Source organism: Leptonychotes weddellii, chromosome 8 (assembly GCF_054177405.1).
Source record: "Leptonychotes weddellii isolate Sample4059 chromosome 8, ASM5417740v2, whole genome shotgun sequence".
Classification (NCBI taxonomy): Eukaryota; Metazoa; Chordata; class Mammalia; order Carnivora; family Phocidae; genus Leptonychotes; species Leptonychotes weddellii.
The window spans coordinates 66,493,909-66,516,824 of NC_138376.1; the positions used below are offsets into that span (position 1 = coordinate 66,493,909).

Genomic DNA, 22,916 nt, shown 5'->3' on the forward strand with positions numbered 1-22,916 from the left:
GGAGGGTATCAGGCAGAAGGGTCTTAAACAGAAACTTAATGCTGCTCAGCAACACCACCTGGTGATAGAGAAGTATCCTAAAAGATTCTGCTAGGAATAAAGTAATCTCTCCTATTACTTTTAACTTGAGACAAGCCAGACACTCCACAGCACCTGGGGCTGGAGACCTTGGTCAACAGGAACACCATTCTCTGCACTGTCCTCACTGGCTTCCTTGTCCTTGTCCTCCAGAGACTGCCGCTCATCCTCGGAGTTTTCTTCAGAATGTTCAGCAGTATCTTTGTCTTGGTCATCAGCTCCTGTGTCCATCTCTTCCTCCCCCTCGCCCTTCTCCTCTTCACTGGGGCCTTCCTCAGGCTCATGTTGACCCTGACCTTCACTATGGTCAGCCTCGATCTCTTCCTTTATTTCCTCAGCTTTAGGATCTGCTTCTTCAGTATCCATTGGCTTTTCTTTAATTTCCAAAGGATTTTCTTCTAGATAGATACAACAAAAAACAAAGAATTCAACATGATTTAACATGGGATCGAGTTACACAAATTTTATTATTAGTCTCGAACCAAGAATTGGCAAACTATGGCCCCCAGGGCCAAATCTGGCTGATGTGCCTCTGTAAATAAAGTTTTACTGGAATATAGACACATCTATTTGCTTACCTTTGTGTTTAGCCCACCCATTCTGTATTGCCTATGGCTGCTTTCATATTACTACAAAAACAGAATGGAGTTTTTGCAACCCTTGTTGCAGTTTATGGCCTATAAATTATATTATCTGACCCTTTACAGAAAAAGTTTGCTTACCCCTGCTCTAAATTGTATGTATCTGTTACATACAATTGTCTGGATGGTGCATTTCACTAAAAAAATTCTAAGTAATCCACTAAAAAAATCCTAAAAGCCAACACAACAATAGGAAACCAAAGATAGGAAAGGATATTATCCTTCGGAATAATTGACAGACATCCTTCTTTATCATACACAGAAAATACAACATACATTCAATGGAAATAATCCTATTTGGAAAAGTTTTATTTATTAAAAGAACATTCCTAGGGGTGCCTGAGTGGCTCAATCATTTAAGCGTCTGCCTATGGCTCAGGTCATGATCCCGGAGTCCCAGGATCGAGCCCCACGATCAAGCCTCACATTGGGCTCCCTGCTCAGTGGGGAGTCTGCTTCTCCCTCTCCCTCTAACCCTCCCCCCTCTCGTGTTCTCTCACTCTCCTAAATAAAAAAAAAATTTTTTTTTAAGATTTTATTTATTTATTTGACAGAGAGAGACACAGCAAGAGAGGGAACACAAGCTTAACCGACTGAGCCACCCAGGCACCCCAAAATTTAGCTAGAATTTAATATAAGAAGTCTGGCCTTCATAGACGTTGGGAGATTTTCTTTTAGCTTTCTTAATAAAGCTATAGGAAAATGAAAACAACAAAAAAAGTAAGCTAGAGATTCAGAGAGTGAAGACTTGTTCTTAGCATGAGGAAAGCCTCTATCAAATCTTCAACCAAATGATTTCTGGTTAAATAGCAAGTTCACAAATTTAAATTACTAAATTAAATTTAAAGCATGATAACTGCATTTTAAAATTATAAGAGCCATATACTTACCTCCTAGATTTAACAGATATAAATATTTTGTCATATTTATATGAAACTTCAGTTACTTGTTTTAAGAAATAAGTGGTTCTGGGTACAACTATATGGATTCTGGATGCCTCTGCCCTTCCTACTTCCTCAGAGGTCACCATAACCTGAAGTTGTGTTTTATTCCTATGTTTTCCTACATTTGATGTACCTATTAATAATATATAATATTAAACTTTTATATAAATGGTACCTCTTTCATAACTTGCTAATTTTGTCCAATATGGTGTTTAAAAAAGTTTAATAGCTTGCGCCTGGGTGGCTCAGTTGGTTAAGCGATTGCCTTCGGCTCAGGTCATGATCCTGGAGTCCCGGGATCGAGTCCCGCATAGGGCTCCCTGCTCAGCGGGGAGTCTGCTTCTCCCTCTGACCCTCCCCCGCCTCATGTACTCTCTCTCTCTCTCTCATTCTCGCTCTCTCAAATAAATAAATCTTTAAAAAAAAAAAAGATAGTAAAAAAGTTTAATAGCTTATCTATGTAACCGATTCATTATGAAGCAGAGTGAGGCTAGCTCCTATCTTTCTGTGTGATTACCCACCATGACTGGGGACCTTCTATTATAGGGGCATTTTCTCTACAATGCTTCCAATACCAGACAGCTCTCCCTAGGGAAGTCACTCAAACTGAACAGTGGGTGACAGGCAGATTACTGTCAAGTGCCATGTGATTTCTCTTGATTATTCAATTTCATTCCCCATAACAATGACTTCATATTTCAAACTAAACACATAACATAAGCATAGCAATCAATAACTGAAACAATCATTTCTCTAAGAGAGCTGAAACTAGGCTCCACAAGAGGCCTACATATTCCCAGACTGCAGTGTTTACATCAACCCATGACATGGGACATCAAGATGGTGGTGGGGAAATGAAGCTCTGTGGGATGAAGCACCACCCAGGTACCGTATTGCTAAAACACAGGACAGGAGAGGACATTAATGACAAAAACGTGCTGGTTTACTTTAATTCTACTTAGCTTACTCTTTAAGTCTAACTCAGGTGAGAAACACTACAGAGACAAAGCAAACAATTTTCTCAAACTGGAACTGAGCTGACCAGACATGATTTATGACCTGGCCATGATATGGCATGAAGAAATTGGTTACTGCTCATTTTCAGTGAATTCCAACTGGTCTCTTTAGGTTTTGAAAGACACACCTCCTTCTTCATGGTCTGTGTCCTCACTACCATTCTTGTCTTCACTGTCTAGGTTCAAGTCGTCTGGAAGGTCCAAGGCCTCAGGTTCTGGCAGCTTCTCCTGATTGCCATGGTAAGGGTCTACCTCATTCTCATCATATTCCCTCTTTGGACAATGGAGAGAACAGGAAAAAAGAAAACTTTTTTAAAAAGTAGCATCTGCATATAATTAGCTCTAAGCAGTAATGCTAAAAGAATACAAAGTCTCTTCTCTAAAATTTCCCCCACACTTTAGAATTTTACTAATGCTTCCAGAATTTTCATGCTGGAATTTCAAACTTCACTTTCTATGCAAGTTCTCCACCGATAAGAGGTACTGTGTTACTTAATTTCAAAAAGGAAACTAAAGTTTATGAGGAGATATATGGAAAAGAGTAACAGAACTGAGCTTCCAAACTCCAGCATGAGCCCAAACAGCATGAAGACCACCTCATTAGTAACCAAGTATTAGATATTTTATGTCCTGTTAAGAGACTTTGTTACATGTTCTTTTATGAGGCAATGGGAAAACAATTGATGAATAGGAAAAAAAAAAAAAAAATGTCGTGAGACTCCCCAGGAGCTGTGTGGTGTGACAGCCCTGGCCTGGAATCAGGGGTGGATGGGTTTCAAATCCTCATCACCTCATCTATTTGTTCATTAATTTTGTCCTGGCCCGGTCCATCATCAGCAACTTCTGCTTCTTCCTTTTCTTCCTTCTTATCTTGGCTTTTATTTCTGTTTGACTTCCCAGCATCCAAGTTGTCATCTTTGGCAACAAGTCCACAATCTTCCTAAATGTCAAAGGAAGAAAAAAACCACAAAATCATTACTCTCAATCTAAGAAACTACTTTCATATAGGTTGATTCTACCTAAAGTAGCTCTTAGGCATGTAGAATTTCTGCCTGTTGGGCCAATGCCATGGAAATATCCAGCTGACAGGGTGTCCTTCATGACCTGGAAAGAGCAGTCTGGCTTGGTCCAGACAGCCACAGTAATAGCAGGTGTGTGAACAGTGGAATGGGTCACACTATGCTGCTGGGGAGTCCCACTCAGCCCTGAACTTCTCCTAAGCAGAGAGCTGGAGAAGTTCAGTCGTCAACAGCAGAATCAAAGCATTTGCACTGAGTCTTCTTAACTTCCCTCCTCCATAACACATGGGACGGCCCAGATAAGACCATTCTTCTGGTTCTGAATACAATCAAGTAAGATAGATCAAAGAGGAAAAAAAAAGAGGGATGAAAGAAAGAAGAAAAACAAAGAAAAGGAACAGCAGTAAATGACGGAGTGGTAGCTGGTGGGAAGAATGTCTCCTCTCAACCTGGGGACTACAGGATGGGGGGAGTCTTTTAATTACCTCATCCATTCCTGGTCCTGTTTCTTCAGTTTTACTGTCTTCTTCCTCTTCATCTTCCTCCTCTTCGTCGTCATCACCCCAAAGCCTCTCATCTAGTTTGTCAGCTTCCTCACCATTCAGATCGCCCATTTGTTTATCCAGGTCTCCGCCCTCACTATCTGATTTCCCATCATCCTCTTCTGAAAGGGAAGGCACTGAGCTTAGTCAGGCAAATCCCCAAACTGACTGGTCCATGTGTGCAGAAGAGGCATGGACCCCACTAACTGGCAAGTGCCCCACCTGAGATTTACTGCTTGTGCTTACAGAACACTGTACAGGCAGATGCCTTTAGATCTGCTGAAGTAGTCCTACTGTGTTTTACAAACGATTTGAAGGAAAAAAGAAGTCTGTAATGTGGGATATTAACAAACAGAAGGGTGGTGGAATAGCTGTCAAGGTGTCTACTTCTGATGCTGGGGGGAATATTCATTATGAGGCTCAGCAACTTCCCTGGGTTTTGGTTTCTTATCTGTGAAATGAAAGACTTAAATGATTTCCAAGGTTTCTCCCCATCTCCAACATACTATACACTTCTATTTTATCCAACATCTAACATCATGTGTCTAACTCAATCAAAATTTTCTTGCCATTGTTTTTGCTCAAGGTCTACTGTGCCAAAGGTTATATTCTTATGCTGCTTAGGCAAGTGTGTACTTTTCTGCTCTACAGTCAACTTTCATTTCTGCAAGAACTTCACTTACAATAAGACAGGATATCTCAAATTAAGCTCTGGACAGAAATTTAGGGCAATAACTGAATTACGGAACAAACATATGACAGGTGATGATGTGCCATAAGAAATCACATTCTCGGGCGCCTGGGTGGCTCAGTCGGTTAAGTGACTGCCTTCGGCTCAGGTCATGATCCTGGAGTCCCAGGATCGAGTCCCGCGTCGGGCTCCCTGCTCGGCGGGGAGTCTGCTTCTCCCTCTGACCCTCCTCCCTCTCATGCTCTCTGTCTCTCATTCTCTCTCTCTCAAATAAATAAATAAAATCTTAAAAAAAAAAAAAAAGAAATCACATTCTCAAACCATTTGTAATGAGAGGGGAATGTTCATGTTAAATGAAAAAAGCAGACTATAGTGGCGCATGAGTGGCTCAGTCGGTTAAGCGTCCAACTCTTGATTTTGGCTGAGGTCATGATCTCAGGCTTGTGAGATCAGGCCCTGCATCAGGTTCTGCACTGGGCATGCAGCTTGCCTAAGATTCTCTCTCTCCCTCTCTCTGCCCCTTACCCCCACTTTCTAAAAAAAGGATAAAGAAAAAAAGCAAACTATGGAACTACTTATGGTGCATGTGTGTATGTGTATGTGTATGTGTGTGTATACACACACACACATAGAGTGCACATATGTACTATATGGAAAAAATAAAGTTTATTAAGTGGTTTGGGTGGTAAGCCTAAGGGCTATCTATTTCACTCCTGCACTCTTGTTCCAAATCATCTGTAACAAATGTCTACTGTTTTTATGTTTTTGTTTTTTTAAGAAACTACTCTGACCAATTTACTTTTGAGCTGAGTGCCAAGCTCTGTTAGAGATCTCTCTCCTTGCTCTTTCAGGCTTCCCTGAAGGGGATTCCATCACTGCATCTAGCACATAAGGCAGCCAAAGTACCAGTCAATGTCTCAGTTTACTCAGAAGAATCTCCAAAACTAACTCTAGATTTCTGCTTCATTGGAGAGAGTAATGAAACATGCATATGCTGATGTTTTCATTTGCAGTTATGCAGAGTAATAAACTTGTTCCAAAAGATTATAATAGGCTCCTTATTGGGAACATGTAATTTCCCAGATAAAATATATATATACATATATATTTTAGATAAAATATATATATACATATATATTTTAGATAAAATATTTTTTAAAAACAAGAATGAAGTGACAGATAATCGCAAACCTTGTTCTTCAAGTTCCCCATCATGCATTTTCCCATCAAAGTCTTCTGACATCTCAATGGCATTATCCTCGCCCTTAATGTCTGATTTTGAGTCAGGATCCTCTTTATCCTTTTCTTGACCTTTATGAAATGTATCTTCTGCCTATATCAAAAAGTAGCATAGAAAAAATAAACATCGTAACTTTGCTAATGTTTATTCAACTCTAAATAGAATATAAATATTTAAATGCCAACATTAATGGTAAAAGTTAACTCTGGGGAGAGAAAAAAAGGAGAACCAACAGGGATAACCACACACAATAATTTCTGGTTTGCTTTAATATGTCTGTAATTTCCAGTTTTACTGCGTCTCAAATGAATAAATAAAAAAATCTTTAAAAAGAAATTAATAAATAAAATTTAAAAATGTCCCATAGATATATTTCCATGTTGATACATATAAATCTATCTCATTCTAACTTATAGCACTGTTCTGCATAGATGGTATCATAATTTAAACAATTTCCTCCTGATAAATATTTGGATCCTTTCACAATTTTCACCGTTACAAATAACGCTAAAGGGAATATCCTTGTACAAAAAAACACTCCTTCATACGCTTATCTTTGATCCTTATTAGCATTTCTATCAGAAAACATGGAATTCTTAAGTCAAAGAATACACACAATTAAAATTTATGAGATACTGCCAAATTGTTCTGATGCCTTTTATCCCACCTTAATGTTTTTTGCTTTGGATTGCACTTTCCTATTAAGTTTGTAATTTTTTTGCTTTAATTTTTTTCCATGAGAAAAGTACTGTTGACGAAGTTAAAATTGAGAAATACAGAAAAGCCAAATTTAAAATGTATGTGTATTAAACAGAGCTCTACCACATCAACACTAGCATAACTCTTTTGGTTTCTCTTTCCAGTTTCCCCTTCAAAGGATGAGAAGAAGTTTGAATTGGTTTGCTCCTTTATTTTTAATGGCTATAACCATACCTTAAATAAAAATTTATGGTCTGCTTTAGACTTAGAATATAGGTGCTAAAAAGAAATTCCATTATCTCTTAATAGTACGGGGAAAAAAAAAAATCACTCCCAAATGAGATAGGAATTTAAAAAAGCAGCACAACAATCTTAACCCAGAGCATCTATTTCAAAAAAACATTCTTGATTCCCACCAAAAGAGGATACAGATTAAAATTTTTCAACAGGTCTTAAAGACATACAATAAAACCTCTTAATAGTAAACACTGGCATTATTATTTAATGCATTTGTTACTTAAAACAGTTAAATTTTGTTATCCTTAAATGAGCCACTACCAAAATTACTCCAGAAAAATCATCAGCAAAGATCTCCCCCATTTAAAATAAAAAATTTTTAATAATTTCCCTTTCAAATTATAGCCATAACTAATAACTGAGCTGCAAAGTTCCTTTCTGTGGTCTTTTAGCTTTTTATTTACACCCACTCCCTAAAGCTTTAGTATTCTTAGGGCTCCTTGGATCACAGTTTGAAAACCATTAACCTAGTAAAAAACATTCGCGTGTAAAATTTAATATTGAAAAGAAAGGGAAAAGGGAGTGAGTTTCTGTAAACTGTGTGCATGTTTCAGGCATGTGAAAACATACCTGTTCTTCATTTTCTATCTGGTCACTCACATCTTTCATGCCCTCGCCTTCCCCAATACCACCTCCCTCATAGTCATGGAACTCAGTTGCTCCCTCTCCTGCTGAATCTTCCATGAATTCTTTGGGCAGGCAAAATCCCTTAAAAATAAGAGTGAACAATTAGGTACAAAAGCAACAAAAGACAGGAAAAAAAACTGTTTTAGCTTTCCTCTAGCTCAGTATTTTCAATCTGATGGAAATACATCCAGTAGACCTTTGACATTCTTCCTTGCTGATAAGTTACTATGCAGTTTCAAAGCTTGACATCATATTTAACATGGAAGGTTTGACTTCGTAGAGGCCCTCTGGTGTGTAGTAATTTCATTTGGCAAGACAAAAATCAGAATGAATTATGCTAGGACAGTATTTAGGAGCAAGTCACTGAGTAAGGGTAGAACCTCTCGATGTCTAAATCCCAAAGGGATTTCGTCCTTCTTTATTTACTTCTCAAGTTAGTAAGCCTGAGAAGAAAGAGTGGAGGGAGAGAAGACTTGTAACCCTGGAGATAGAGCAACTTGAAGCAGATGCCACAGCGGGAGATTTCATTTTTACTTCAAAAACTGAAGAAAGTTTGGTGTGATGTGCAAATAAAATGTTAAATTTAATATTAAAAAAAATGCCTCCCCCTCAACTCTTGAGGTAAAACTGTCACTCTTGGTGTACGTGCTACATCTGGCATTTTCTGCCAAGGCAGCTGGCACAGCATGGGGTCGAGAGTCAAGAACAAGATCAGACAAAGAAACACATGTGAAGGGTTAAGATAAAAGTGTTTTGTGTTGGAAAATAGTTTGAAAAGGAAAATCAACTACTAGGATGTGGGACAAAAATGAACAGAAAAACAAGTAGAAGAAAATAGTGGTTCTCAATCAGAAATTTTATCAGACAAGCTATCAAGTTATTTGTTAATCTTAGGATGAAAAAGTGCTAAAAAATCAGCTGCCAACTAAAAAGGAATTAAGATCCCCACACCAGTCACTGATTGTGACTTAGTTACATAGAAATAGCTTTCCGTGGATTAGGTGTTGTAATTACAACCTCGATCTATTACCTTAGCACTGAGTGTAACCTACTTTCAATTTCCCTCAGGACTACTCAGAAAGGATATGAATACAACTTGAACAGACATGTATTCTTAGATGTTGATTGAAAAATATGTTTTGGTTAACCTACCTAATTTTCCCATTGAGCTACATTGTTTTAAAATAGGTTTTGGTATAGGCAGAATACAACCATACAGGAGGAGGGGACATCACTACAGGAGCTACGTCTAGAACAGCCAAAGGGCTCCTAACACTTTGCTTTTATCAGAACCCCTATACCCCACCTCAAAGCACAGGCCAAAGTCATTCTAGAGCCTGTCAGACAAGAGCAAGAGCACAACTGGACAAACACAGCCAATCCAAATCCCAGGGCACCCTCACCATACACTGTCCTGCCACTGTCTTTTGCACACAGTGGCAGGACTCCAAGGAGTGATGGGATGTGACACTGGCTCAGTGCCCATCGGATAGAGGGAGCAAATTGGACTAATTCATTTATTTATTACTCAACAAATAAAACATTTATCCTCTAGTCAGAAGTAAGAACGCTTTACTATTTACAAGAAGGCTAGATGCCATCTTCAGTTTGTAAATTCCTATATTCCTCAAGTGACTCTCGCCTGTATTGTACTTAGATCTGGAGAAAATCTTAGAATACTAAGGAAATCAAAACAAAACAAAGTATATATCTAAAATAAAGTAGTTCTCACAAAAATGCTAAGGAGTGTAGACAGATCTCATTTTACAAATGAGGAGACTGAGGCTCAGGACAGCCTCTGGAGTCTAGGGAATCCATCAGTGGGGGACCTGCAGGTTCCAAGACCTTAGTGGAAACAGGTAGAGCAAAAGGGTGTTGGACAAAGCCCTGAAAAATCCACAGGGAGAGCAAATCACCTCCTGCTATTTGTGAAGGTCCCAAAAAAGCCTGGGAACCATGCACTAATGGGTCTGGAGTATTTGGTACTGGCTGTCCAAGCATGCTTCCCATGAACAGTCCTTACCTCCTGGGCGAGCTCTGTGAAGACCTGGGCAAGCACAGAGAGCAGCTTTGCAGTGCTACGGTGAGTCGCCAAAGACATGGTCAGGAAGAAGAGGACGAGGTCTGAGTACCTGGAGAGCATGGGCACCAGACGCACCAACAAGCAGCAGGACTGGCTGAAGAACTGCAGGTGAGAGATCACAAGGCCTGCTCATACTACGTAATGGGTACTGAGTTTTCTCTGGGGTAATACAGATGTTTTGCAACTGGATAGCAACAATCGTTGCCCAACACTGTGAATGTACTAAATGCCACTAATGTAAGTTTTATGTATTATTTTCTCTTACACACACACACACACACACACACACACACCCCTCTGCTCTCTGACATTTCTTCCCTGTTCACACAAACCCTCACAAAAAGTACACTTTTAAATTCTGTCATTTAAGTTTCATTTAGTTAACAAGGTTTTTTATTTTTGTTTTTAAGTAAGATGTTTATAAACAAATTCTATTCCGAATCAAAGTTGGCACCGGAAGCAATGCTACAGACTCACAATGTCCTACAAAGTAAGTTGCTTCTCTGGACTATTATGGACCCAGCAACTGCCCCCTCTGCTGGCTTGTTGTGAAGGGAATGGTATTTGCAGGGTGTGGCCATCGAGCCTTAGTTGACAGCAGCAACACCCACATTAACATCAAATACCCAGGACTATGTGGTTGGGTATGAAAGAATCCCAAGATAATAGATCCTCTGGATTGCTGGCATTTTTTGCATCTGTGCATCTTACAACTGTAACCCTTAGCTAGCAAGCCCTAAGCTTTTCAGAGTTTGTCAGTGATGTTTACATGCGTAAAGAAATCAAATTCTTAGTGATTTTTGCCACAAAGGCCTGCTCTGGGACCATTCACATGGAGCAAAGTGAAAAACCTACTCTGCCTTTGGTTGGCCCACTCTAGATACTAGATAGCAAGAAACTTATAAAGAACCATTGGTTACCGTGTGCTTCGCTGCTATGCCATCCTCAGCATACGATTTCAGTCTCTCCAACAGCTCAGAGACAGCAGAAATTATTTTCTGCACATGGAGAGCGCTCACGTCCGCCCAGAGGTCATCCTCTAAGAGTTTTGTTAGATGTCCCAATTGCAGTCTCTCAAAGCCTGCTGCCTCTTTCATTCACAGAAAAGGAAGACATGATGAATAACAAAATAAATCCTTTCGTCTCCATTCATCCAGTCATCATTCCTAATACTGGTCCTTAAATATTTAGCTACAAAAATAGAATCAAGTATAAAAACAGTTTTTGCCTGATGTCAGACATACCATCCTCTTCCTGTGGTCTCATTTGGTCAGTGGTCTCCTCTGTCTTTTTACTGTTTCCCTCTGCTAAGTTCTGGATGGCACAAAGGATGGCCCGGATGGCAGTTTCCACTTGCTCTGAAAAATCTTCCACAAACCCTTCCTCCAACATTTGGTTTCCTAGTAAGTAACATGGTGGGAAACAAACAAAAACTCCAATCATATGTTTCAGTGCCTCTGGAAATCATTAACAATTGTCCTTTGTTATTTTTTTACAAACGGCCACCTGTCAAGCACCTACTGTGGGTGAGCCACCATGTCAAACTGCTGAACACAAAGATGAATGAGACATTTTCCTCGTCTAGATAAACCTACAAGAGTTTATCACCTTTTATTGAAAGCTTTGCTGGAAGAATGCCAAAAATATGAATCTAGATAAGATAGTGTGTATAAACACCAACTCAGTCCAAATATCAGCCCTCAGCTTTCAGTCTGAGAGAGAACGGTCACTAACAGCGAGTGAGCCTGTGCTGCCTCCCTACACAAAGTGACATGATGAATTCAGAGGCAAGGTACTCAAAGAAATGAGGTATCAAGAGTTAGGAGCTGTGGGTTCCAACCACACCTGCCCACCTTAGAACCCTGGGCAAATATACGTATGGAACAAAACACAGGGTGTCTTTAGGATAGTCTAGACTTAAATCTACAGGACCTCACTCCTACCCTGGGCTTTGACTCCCTTGTCGATGACAGTCCTTACCTCCTTGGCTGCCTAAAGCAAGCAGATGTGTCTTCCAGGTAGTAAAGTCATCTGTGGCTTTATTGATTTCTCCTCTTAAATATTCCAGGCTCTCAACTAATGCCATTTGTCGGTCTGTTTGCTCAACCTCAATCCCTGGAATAAGGAATAAGGACTCCAGGCCTTGCAAATGAACTGACATCTGGGACAGGCAACTCAGCCCAGAAGAGCAAACTTCAAAATCCTTCCTGCAACAACAGAAATGCCACAATGTTGAGAGGAAGGGGCTACACCCTCCCTCCAACCACTAAAATGTAAGCAGGGGAAAATTCACTGTATCTTAAGACTTACAGCTAGACATATGCCACAAAGCACTATGAAGGTCCACGGAAAAACAGAGAACTGAAGCAAAATCCCTTTCATCACTTTATCCCATTACTAAACTCTGAGCAAGCCCCCGAACACACAGAAGAACAGTACAGACATAAACACACTCACCAAGAATGAAAGAGAGTCTCACAAGACTGCTGCCTGATTTTGTCAACATCAGCTTTCACTGTTTTAATGGTTTTCAGCATCTCTGTTAATCTTGCAGTTGACTGTTGCCAAAGCTGGTCCTGTTTCCGCATCCGGCAACCAGAGGGCAGCTGATTTCGAGGTACTGGGGATGGGTAACTCAGTTCTGATGAGATGAGGTCCTGTACTGCTCCAGAAAGCAGTCCCTTGGTGAGTTCTGGTCCCTCTGGGTAGGGGGCAGAAGGCTGACCCTGTGCCTGGGTCTCACCTTGGCCGGGAGTTGGCCCTGCACTGGGGCAGCACTGGAGGAACCAGGAGAGCTGCTCAAGCAGGATCTGGCTCTGCATGGCCAGGTGCTGCAGCCTTTCTGTCCACTGCTGCACACCATCCTGAGGGGGGAAGGCCACGGGGTAGACCAGTGGGCCAGTCAGCCTGCCATGAATCTCCTGCACACAACCAAGGAGGTTCCTGTGACGAGAAATCCATGGGGGAAACACATGGCACCTTAAACTGTGTCACCATGTTTTTTTAAACAGTAACTTCATTTATTTCTGAAGGGGCTTTTTCACATAATCAAAGAGAGGATCCCCCAGATAAGTCTGTTGAAATGCCTTTTAAAATACTTAAACACATCTGGGGGGCCTGGGTGGCTCAGTTGTTAAGCGTCTGCCTTCAGCTCAGGTCATGATCCCAGGGTCCTGGGATCGAGCCCCGCATCGGGCTCCCTGCTCATCAGGAAGCCTGCTTCTCCCTCTCCCACTCCCCCTGCTTGTGTTCCCTCTCTCGCTGTGTCTCTATCAAATAAATAAATATTTAAAAAAAATAAAATACTTAAACACATCTTTCTAAAGACTGAAAGAAGTGTCTTCAATCTTTCACAAGTGTCAAAACTCACTGCTTATCACCTACCCCCTTACAGCTTTTTTATACCCAACATGGTCACACCACTGCAGTGATTTCAACCATTATATATATAAAAGAAAAGAAACATCTTTAACTGTAGTATACTTTGTTAGATAAGTCCTTATGAGTAGAGCAGAAAACAGCTGTAGCCACAGTGATTACAGTCTTTTGGTCAACAATCCATTCAACAAATGGACGACAGCTTTCCTAACTGCCCTCATCTTTTAAATATTTATTTCCACTGAGAAGCATCCAGGTATGACACTCAGCAAATTGCAACTCTGTGATCCAAAAAGCCTAACGAGTATCTCAAATATGATCTGTGCCCAGAGACGGATGCTCCAATACCATAAACACAATCCTGTCACGCACAAACGCCCCCTCTATCTAGATCCAGGTGTACTTCAGCCATGGCAACTTTCTCTAATTCGGCTCTGGACTCATCCCCCAGGGCCCATTCTCCCAAGAGGTGTTGCCAGAACCACAGGGCAGAAGCCTATCACCAAAAGCAAGGGGCAGAGCCAAGAGAAATTCCATCTGCATCTTTGAGCCTCAAATTGCATTTCACAATTGAAAGCTGACTCACATGATTCTTCCTAATTCATGCCACAAACCCAACTAACTAGTTAGCGGATACCTGAGGAGGATCCACTGCTCAGTCAGTGTGGTCAGGGAGCGCCGCTGTCGGATAAGCATCTTCATCAAATGCGCCGAGAAGCCTTTGCACCGCTCAACGTTGCTCATGCCCACCTCCTGGCAGGGGAAGAAGGAAGCATGCCAAGGCTGTTGCTGGCAAACACTACCACCCATGCTGGTGTCACGAGAAAGCCCGGCCATCCCATACTCTCTGGGGAAAGCGCCCTTGCTTAGATAAACTGTGGGTGTATACTGCAGTCTAAAAGCAGCACATTCATCTTTTTGAGCAGGGCTTCTCAAATTATGCTTCCACAGATCATTGATGTTCCATGAACAGGGACTAGGTTTAGCATCAACATTAGTGGTCTTTCCCAATTCACAAAGGGAAAAAGACCTGAAGACGGCATTCTCTACTTGAGGCTTTTCTTACATAACTTTTCTTATGCATTTGGTCTTGTTGGCAAATGTAAGTTAAGAGAATTTATGACAAAATGCTCTCTGATTAAACACAAAATTACACTGATTTATATTGTCAGTTTAATGATATTCTGCAAAAAGCTCAGTCACTTTCAGTAATGGGCTCCGATCACTTGACAAGAGCTGAGAATGGTGCCCTGGAGGAACAAAACGGGAGCTTTCCTGGGCCCCTGCAATCGGAGGTTCTATCACCCACCTTGGCAGGTGCTGCTAAGGCTGCACTAAGCCTGGCATGCCGTGCGAGGGAGCGGAAGAAATATTTCTGGCATCCATCCCATGATGATGAGATTTCTGTAAGCAGCCTGGAAAAAAACTCAACATGATTAACTTAATTAACACCACTATTTCCTACCCCAGATCCTGAAGACTCAGAGACTGGTATTATTTAGTCACAACCGAAAGTCAAGAGTGTGAATACTTCAAGCCAGGCACTTTTCCAAATGGTATCTGTTCAGCAACACTAGGAGAGAGAGATTCTATCCCCATTTTGGCAAATAAGGACATGGAGACTTAAACTACTTGTTGTATTTATGATTTAAAAAACAAACCTAGAATCAGCCTCCTGAATGTTGCTGACTATAGATAATGCACTCCGGATATCTAATGGGTGAAGATGAAGCATCTCTTGAGGGTTTTTTGAACGGGCCCAGGCAAGACCTTTGCGATACGACAAACCTAGGAAATAAACAGCATGTGTTTAAGAAACTCAGAAGAGAATGAATGTGCCATGCCCTACCCCCCATCCCACGCCACTGCTACTCAAAATAAAGTCCTTGGAACAGCACCAGGAGCTTGTTAGAAAGCAGGCTGTGAGGCCCTGCCCTGCACCTACTGAAACAGAACTACTGCACTCAATGGGATTGCCCGAGTCATTTGTACACGCACTAGAGTTTGAGAAATGTTGCTTACTAAGCTATGTTGAAAGGGTGGGTGCTGTACAACATAAGGTGATGAAAATAAAGCACGGTTTCTGAGAAACCTCATTACAAAACTATGAAAATATTTGGGAATCACAAATGGTTCATGAGAGGAATTTCATACGTGACCAAACTCTCAGAATGGCATTTCAAAACCTGGCCTACGACCTTCTGTTCCCCACCATCTCAACTGTCTCTAGAAATTTCCCCCGAATCACCCACGGTGTTTTCCTCCCTAATAGCTGGTCATCATTCTGTATCAGGTTTCAAGTGAGAACTTTACCAGCTTTTGCAAGGTGCTGAAAGAGGTCTGCTAATGCTCGCTGCTTCCGCAGGAGGATATGCTTGGCTGCTGACCGCTGCTTCTCCTTCTCGGCTGAGGGCTCCAGCTTTAAGCTCTGCAGCTCGCTCACACAGGAAATTACTTCACCTGAGGAGAAAACGAGGCACTACTGAAATCTAAAGGGCTTATTCATGTGTTAGAACTGATACTCAAGGGGCGCCTGGGTGGCTCAGTCATTGAGCGTCTGCCTTCGGCGCAGGTCATGATCCCAGGGTCCTGGGATCGAGCCCCGCATCGGGCTCCCCGCTCAGCGGGAGGCCTGTTTCTCCCTTTCCCACTCCCCCTGCTTGTGTTCCCTCTCTCGCTGTGTCTCTGTCAAAGAAATAAATAAAATCTTTAGAAAACAAAACAAAAACAAAAAAAACCTGATACTCAAGACCCAGAACTTTGTGGGAAACAAGAACTAGGTGACAGTCATCTCTAAGGCTCTGATAACTAGTATAGTCCCTAGCGTTCTGTAAATTCTAAATTAAAGGAATCAAGATTCATGGAAATAGAAAATAAAAACTCATGGATTTCATCTCTCTCAACAACAAACAACCCAAATAAAAGTAGTTATTCTTTTTTTTTTAATTTAGGGGTTTATAATCGATCATGCAAAAAGCACTTGTTGAGCACTATGTGTAAGAATTTAAATCATCTGAGATAAATTTCCCATAAATATGATATATACTGAGGTCCTATCCTGTACCTAGTTGGTAGATGTTCCCATACTCTGTACAACTCCAGAAGAGCAGATTTCTAGCTGCTTGGAGAGGCGCAAAAAGATCTAGTCACTTTCTAAAGTCTATTCAGCTAAAGAGTGGACTAGAAGACAGGACATGACCCCTGGCCAAAACAACTCTGAAACCTAAGTTCTTTCTCCAGCACCACACTGCTTTGCTCAGGACTCACAGGTACCTGTAACATGAGGCTGCTGCCTGCCTGCCATTGGCAGTGTTATGGGCTGTGTCCCCCAAAATTCATGTTACAGTAGTCCTAACCCCCAGTGCCTCAGAATGTGACTGTTTTGGAGACAAGGCCTTTAAAGAGGTAATTAAAGTAAGATGATGCCATGTGGGTGGGCCCTAATCCAACCTGACTGATGTCCTTAATGAAGAGTAGGACACGAGAGACCATGTAAAGACACAGAAGGAAAACAGACATCTACCAGCCAAGGAGAGAGGCCTCAGAAGAAACCAAACCTGTGGATACTTGGATTTTGTATGTTTAACCTCAGAACTGTGTGAAAATTAATTTCTCTTGTTTAAGCCACCCAATATGTGATACTTGTTAAGGGAGCCCTAGCAAACTAACACAGGCAGTCTAACCTTCCAGAAGAGAGCAAGTGTACTGCATACCATTATACGGACACTGCAGGAGGTTAGAGAATTCTTTGCATCAGAGTGGGTACCTTTTCCGGAAGATGCACATGGAACCTTCTGTTTACCCTGATCATCAGGCTCAGGCAGGCAAGGTCATCTTGAGAATGGATATTATTAGGCTATTATTCTAACAAGTTCTAAAAATAAAGAGCTCCCTGAGATCAGACTGTAGCCTCACTGAAGAAGGACCAGTCTCACTCTGATACCACACTCACTGGGGGTGAAGAGGGGTGGGGACAGTAGTAAAGGCTGCCAAGACCTCGATCTATGAAATTCTGGAATTCCTTCCCCAGCCATTGCTATTATACTACAGAGCAAATCTTGGCTCTCAGCTTCCCTGTGCTAGGACAGCCAGGGAGATGAAACTGCTAGGTCTCTCCACAGTGAAGACAGCAAGAAGAAAACTGTGGATGAAACTTCTCCTTTAACGCAAGGGAGACATGTTGAGAGGTAGGGATAGTTTACGGATTCTGGGAAATCCATCTCTCCAACCAACAAGAGCTGACATAGACAAGGTTATTGTAGAAAATGGCATAACAAAGCATTAGTTTACATGAGAGGAAGACAAGATGAAAATTAAGACAGCTTGTGTGGTCTCAGCTGGCTCATGCATCTGGGCTCTGTTAGTTTTTAGCCCATTTGTTTATTCACTTAACTGCTCAACACTATTCAAGAGATCAAAAAAGGGCGGACGTAACCAATTCCCACCCTCTCGGGGCACTGGGGAAAACTGAGAGAGCAAACCCAACCCTCTGCCCCGGCTGCTGGCACCCACCTGTGAAGTGATCGAGGCTCTCCACTAGGTGAGGCAGGCGGCTTTGCTTCATAAGTGTCAGGCACATCTTCCTCATTCGTCTCATGAGCTTCGGCAAGCGACACAGCAGCTCTCCTTCCGAGGGGAAAGGAGCACCCTGACACTGTTCTGGAATCACAGCCTGTGAGACAGAGCACAAATAAGATATGGGTGCCAAGTTTATTTTCTTTTGATTATATTCATCAGCTCACTGTTTTCTGTCACACTGATCAAAAACTTAGATTTGCTATTGATGACAACATAGGAGATTCAGGGATTCTTCCCTGTGGCTAGCATGGGTAGCTCCCTGATGATCCCAGAGCTCCTTACATCTAAGGATATGATGTGGGAACACACATCCTGTAACAGACCTGCTCACCCAAGGTCTCCATGACTGTTATATTTTCTGGAATTTTGCAAGCCAACTCTTAACTGTTGGTGCTTGAAATTGACCATGATGAGAGAAATAATAGCACAGTCATCAGCAACCACCACAATCAACACATCACTGCACACATTTGTTCCCTGTGCAGCAGCTTCATCATGGGGTAGCCCAAAGGCAGCTTCAGTGGCGTATTCCTCAACTGATGCTTCGAGTCTTCTGTCACAGGTAGATGGCAATCTTCACAGGTAAGCACAATGCTTACTTCCCATAGGTGACATTTATCTTTCAGCAACAGGACCGATGCTTTTTGCCTTATTATGCAGCAGTATCAGGCAGACATACAAATACTGTATTTGTCCAAAGAGTAAGATTTCAAAGGCATTCCCTTGCCTAGTTCTAGGGACACTCCTTACAGAGAAAGCACAGATCTCCCCTGACTGGCCCAGGAATAAGCAAACATTATCTCCCAAGGTGTACCTGTGCAGCTGCCGGCCGGGCCAACAGCGTCTCCCTCAGTGCCTTGTTCAGACTCTGAATGGGGGATGCCTCACTAGTGGCTGCTGGCTGTGACAAAAAATCAGGCTGTTCCTCCTTGTCACTCTCCACCAAGGATGACCGGCAAGGTTCACTCAGGACAGCTTCAAATTTCTTCATGAATTTAAAGAGGGTCCTGGCCCCACAGAATGACAGATGAGGGAATGTAAAAATGGCATAATGCATACACACATAACTTAATAACCTGTACCTTCTGTATACTTGGACTCCTTAGATACTCATAACCATCCTGTTTGTTTTTAAGGAAAAGTAGGGCAGGTATTGTCATCTCCCTTTTCTAGAAGAAAAAAACTGAAGCCAGGAATGGTGGGATCACTTCGTTCAAGGTAAAACAGCTAGTAGGTGATAGAAGACTCAACCCTTCTATAGTGCTTAGCCTGCCTTGTCTCAAAGCACACCAATTCCTTTTGTATGTAGACTTTGCTTTGGGTGGTAAGGGTGCTGCTGAAAAGCCACACCAAAACAATCTAATGCTTCATAGTAAGTTCAAGGCAACTCTAAGGCCACATTAACAATGTAGTCTTGCTACCTACCATACAAAAGTTCTGAGCTTTGGTCACCCCCAATTTTTTAAGTAGGGCTTGAACTCATGACCTTGAACCAATGCAGGGCTTGAACTCATGACCCTGAGATCAAGAGTTGGACACTTAACCAACTGAGCACGAAGTTATCCCTGTCACCCCCAATTTTTTAAAAAACGAATTACCTGTGTGTCTTTTCCACAGATTGTTTAATGGACCAGAAGCTGATATCATTCCACTTGGATATTTTAACAAATTCCTGTAAGATACATGAAGATCAAGGAATGGCTTTATAAAGCTGGTGTCATTCTGTTTCCTTCTAAATCATCTGTTTGCTAAAGACCAGAGCCCACTCCATCCCAAATACCGGACTATGTACCAGTAAATAAGTAAAACGAGTTTAAAAAAGGAACCACGTATTTGTCACAAAGCAATGAAAAAAGAGTGCTGCCACAATCAACAGGTCACCTGATATGTACTCCATTTGCTGGTTCCACAACCACTGAGAGTTATCAAAAGACAGGGCCCTCCTTTCCCCCAAGGCATCTTGATGACACTCAACACTAAATGGCAACCCCCTCAGGTGGAAAATCAGCCTGGGCAAGAGCAGGGGAGGGAGCACTAACAGACTTATGTGGCAATCCCCTTGAGGAGCCTTTGACAGGGGCCACTCCACTAACCCCTCACACACTTGGACAGGTCGGTAATGGAGGCAATTCCACAAAATGTAAATCTTGCCAACCTACTTGGCAGTTGCAACGCTCTCCTCCATTCCCCAAGAGCCCCCTGCCTCATAGTTAAATGGACAAAAGAACAGAACTAAAAAGAATTTGCTGATTTTGTTCTCCCAAGAGTGGTCATGACAGTTGCTCATCTTACTTTAAGTTCTTTTTCAAGGGGGGAACGAAGTTCCACAATTTTGGTTTGGACCCGGTCCAAGAATTGCTTGTAATAATGGTACAGATTCCACAGAACACTGCAAAGTGAATCTGGAAGAAATGAAAAGAAAACAAAAACACCACACTTGCCGCACCTGTGGGCTCCACATTTTAGTGATGCTCCTTCCTCATTATTTTAAGACCCTGAGATTACAGCACATTTCACAGGCAGATTATGTAACAGCTCATCAGGGAGCCTATGTCTAGCAGTTCCCAGAGATGCTGGCAGGCTGTCAACACTACCCCATTTTTTCATTTCAGGTTGGACTGAATTTTGTTGCACTTTTGTCCTTAAAGACGGTGTACTCAGATGTTCCACTAAACACAATTTCAAACCCTTTCTCGGAATCTTATTGTAAAGTAAGCAGAAACTGAGCCTGTTGTAAAAGATGGCCTATTAAGAAGCTCACCCTGACTGCTCCTTCACATACAACCTATAGTCCTAGTTTCATTTCATTCAAATAGGTGTGGTCAGGGACAGTAATTGACAGCGTTTTATGTGCAGTTACTTGATACGGAGTAGAGCTCTCACTAGAGCAAAGGATCTAATTATGGCCTGGACCAAACAAAAGCTTAGCAGGACATCTAACACTGTCTAGACAGAAAGATATACACTCCTCAACACATTGATTTCCAAGATCTGCATTTGGCAATTTACCTCAGGCAGAATCCAATAGTCAGGGCTTCATTTATAACCAGTTTGTACTTTAATGTTGTTCTCTGTATCTAATGTGTATCACTTCAAAGTAAAAGATGATTAAAAGTGTCTCATTTAAAATCTGGTATGCAGGGGTGCCTGGGTGGCTCAGTTAATTAAGCGGTCTGACTCTCGGTTTCAGCTCAGGTCATGATCTCATTGGTTGTGGGATCGAGCCCCACATGACACCCCGTACTCAGTGTGGAGTCAATTCTCTGTCTCTGCCCCCCACCCCGCCCCGCACACTCTCACTCTCTCTCAAATAAATAAAATCTTTCTAAATAAATAAATAAATAAGAAAGAAAGACCTGGTATGCAACAAGATACCTATCTTATGGAGAATTCAAAGCCTAACCCATTTAAACAATGCAGTGTAAAAGTATTAAAAAAAAAATACACACACACACACACACCCCTCCCTCCTTACCCTTTCCTTCAACTTGAGGCATCAACAAGACATGACAGTGGAAAACCAGTAACATCTGAAGTCGTACGTGGAATTCTCCCAGTGATGATCCTTCAATAAATGCTTGTAACGTGCTGACCAGCAACATAAGGGTCATCTGTTTGTCATCTTTAGAGATTCAAAGAAGAAAACATATGTACCTGCAACCATCACTCCATATTTATAACATGCATGTAATCTATTATGGGATACATTGAGGGATGGAAGGTAAGTAGAGACCATGAAGTGAAACTTTGAAGCAAGGACCACAGGTAAATTCCAAGCTGATATAAAAACAGCTGCACTCAGGATATGTGTTAAATGCACTCACAGCAAATTATAAAACTGAATTATAAGGTTTTGTTTTAAGCATGAAATGAAAACACTTTTAACTCAAGCATGTCAACTAGTACCTAAGAAGAAAAAACTTCATTTTGACTAGTCTCTTGGATACACAGAATAAGGAAACCTTATGACTAGCTTTCTAGAATCTGGAAAAGTCACTTAAAACTCTGAGGAATACCATCAAGTCTAACGACACACCCCCATGTAAAAGCAGCAGTGCCAGGAGACATGGGAAGAGGTAAACCCCACACTCTGCAGCACTCTACAATTAGCCTGCAACTTCTAACTACGCAGGGAATTTATGGACAGTGTTACCTTCCTGCTCCTCTGTTTGTTCCTGCATATGCTTCTCAAGCATCTGGTAGATGGAGAACCAGTGCTTGGTGGATTTCTCAGTATGGCGCTTCATGGTATTATCCAAACTCATAGACCAGCAGCTGAAATGTGAGAGAAGAGGCCAAGCAGGCATTTAAAGAAACCCATTTGAAAGATCTGAAACCACTGAAGCAGAAGCTAAACGTTCACTATGCTCTCCTCCCAAGTGGAAATGGAGAAGACATCTGGTTTGCTGCCTTGGGAAGGTATGCTGTTGTCTGCTCTCTACAGAGGTCATTTTAATGCCCTGCTTTTAATTCTGTGATTAATAACTGAAAAGCACATTCTCAGTCTTACCACATAAACTCTGCAGAAACAAACTATCAAATGATCCTATAGCATAAATTTGGGAGGGGAAGGGAAGTGACAGATTAACACTTACTTCAGTTCCAGTTTACGCCAACGAATGATCATCTGACTGACTAAATCGAGATGTTTCCGCAGAGATAGAGCTCGACTCGCATTCTCCTCCCAATCCTAAAAAGCAAAGATAAAATTTACTGTGGCCATTATTCAACCCCTTAATCACCTCCCGCCCTCAGGAATATCTTGGACTTTTTGTCCTTGAGTGAAGACCAATGGGCCCCTAAATAACTTTTATGCCAATTTACCAAGAGCAACGAGTTTATATCCAGTGTATCAAGCTTCTACTTGCTTCTGGTCACCTGACAGAACTTCAGCAAAGCCAAATTTAGGCAAAAAGCAAAGGATTTAGGGAGATGAGTCTGAATTGCTATTGTTAGACATGTGACCCCCTCCAAAGTGCAGAACCCTAATGTGATAATTAGAGAAACACCAGATACTTCAGAGGCTGTGAGAGGACAGAGGGGGATGACATGTGCAGGCACGGGGCTAGTCTGAAAGCCCACC

General features: G+C 41.7%; 1 protein-coding gene across 3 annotated transcripts in view; it reads right to left on the reverse strand.

Moving 5' to 3' along the window:
* Positions 1–22,916, reverse strand: part of MDN1 (midasin AAA ATPase 1) — a 158,771-nt gene that overhangs the window by 15,172 nt on the left and 120,683 nt on the right. The window contains exons 68-89 of one of the 3 annotated variants that reach the window (XM_081828637.1): positions 22,429–22,523; positions 21,987–22,108; positions 21,309–21,455; positions 20,126–20,235; positions 19,432–19,505; positions 18,648–18,840; positions 17,768–17,927; positions 15,569–15,715; positions 14,917–15,043; positions 14,565–14,670; positions 13,893–14,008; positions 12,335–12,820; positions 11,858–12,084; positions 11,122–11,277; positions 10,798–10,967; positions 9,818–9,979; positions 7,738–7,875; positions 6,123–6,264; positions 4,184–4,362; positions 3,470–3,619; positions 2,808–2,952; positions 154–476 (exon numbers count right to left, since the gene is read on the reverse strand). In XM_081828637.1, coding sequence (XP_081684763.1) covers positions 154–476; positions 2,808–2,952; positions 3,470–3,619; positions 4,184–4,362; positions 6,123–6,264; positions 7,738–7,875; positions 9,818–9,979; positions 10,798–10,967; positions 11,122–11,277; positions 11,858–12,084; positions 12,335–12,820; positions 13,893–14,008; positions 14,565–14,670; positions 14,917–15,043; positions 15,569–15,715; positions 17,768–17,927; positions 18,648–18,840; positions 19,432–19,505; positions 20,126–20,235; positions 21,309–21,455; positions 21,987–22,108; positions 22,429–22,523 — 3,675 coding nt within the window. Of the gene's footprint in view, positions 1–153; positions 477–2,807; positions 2,953–3,469; positions 3,620–4,183; positions 4,363–4,385; positions 4,692–6,122; positions 6,265–7,737; positions 7,876–9,817; positions 9,980–10,797; positions 10,968–11,121; positions 11,278–11,857; positions 12,085–12,334; positions 12,821–13,892; positions 14,009–14,564; positions 14,671–14,916; positions 15,044–15,568; positions 15,716–17,767; positions 17,928–18,647; positions 18,841–19,431; positions 19,506–20,125; positions 20,236–21,308; positions 21,456–21,986; positions 22,109–22,428; positions 22,524–22,916 lie in introns of those variants that run through there. The other 2 variants (XR_014147804.1, XM_081828638.1) reach the window with 2 other exon arrangements.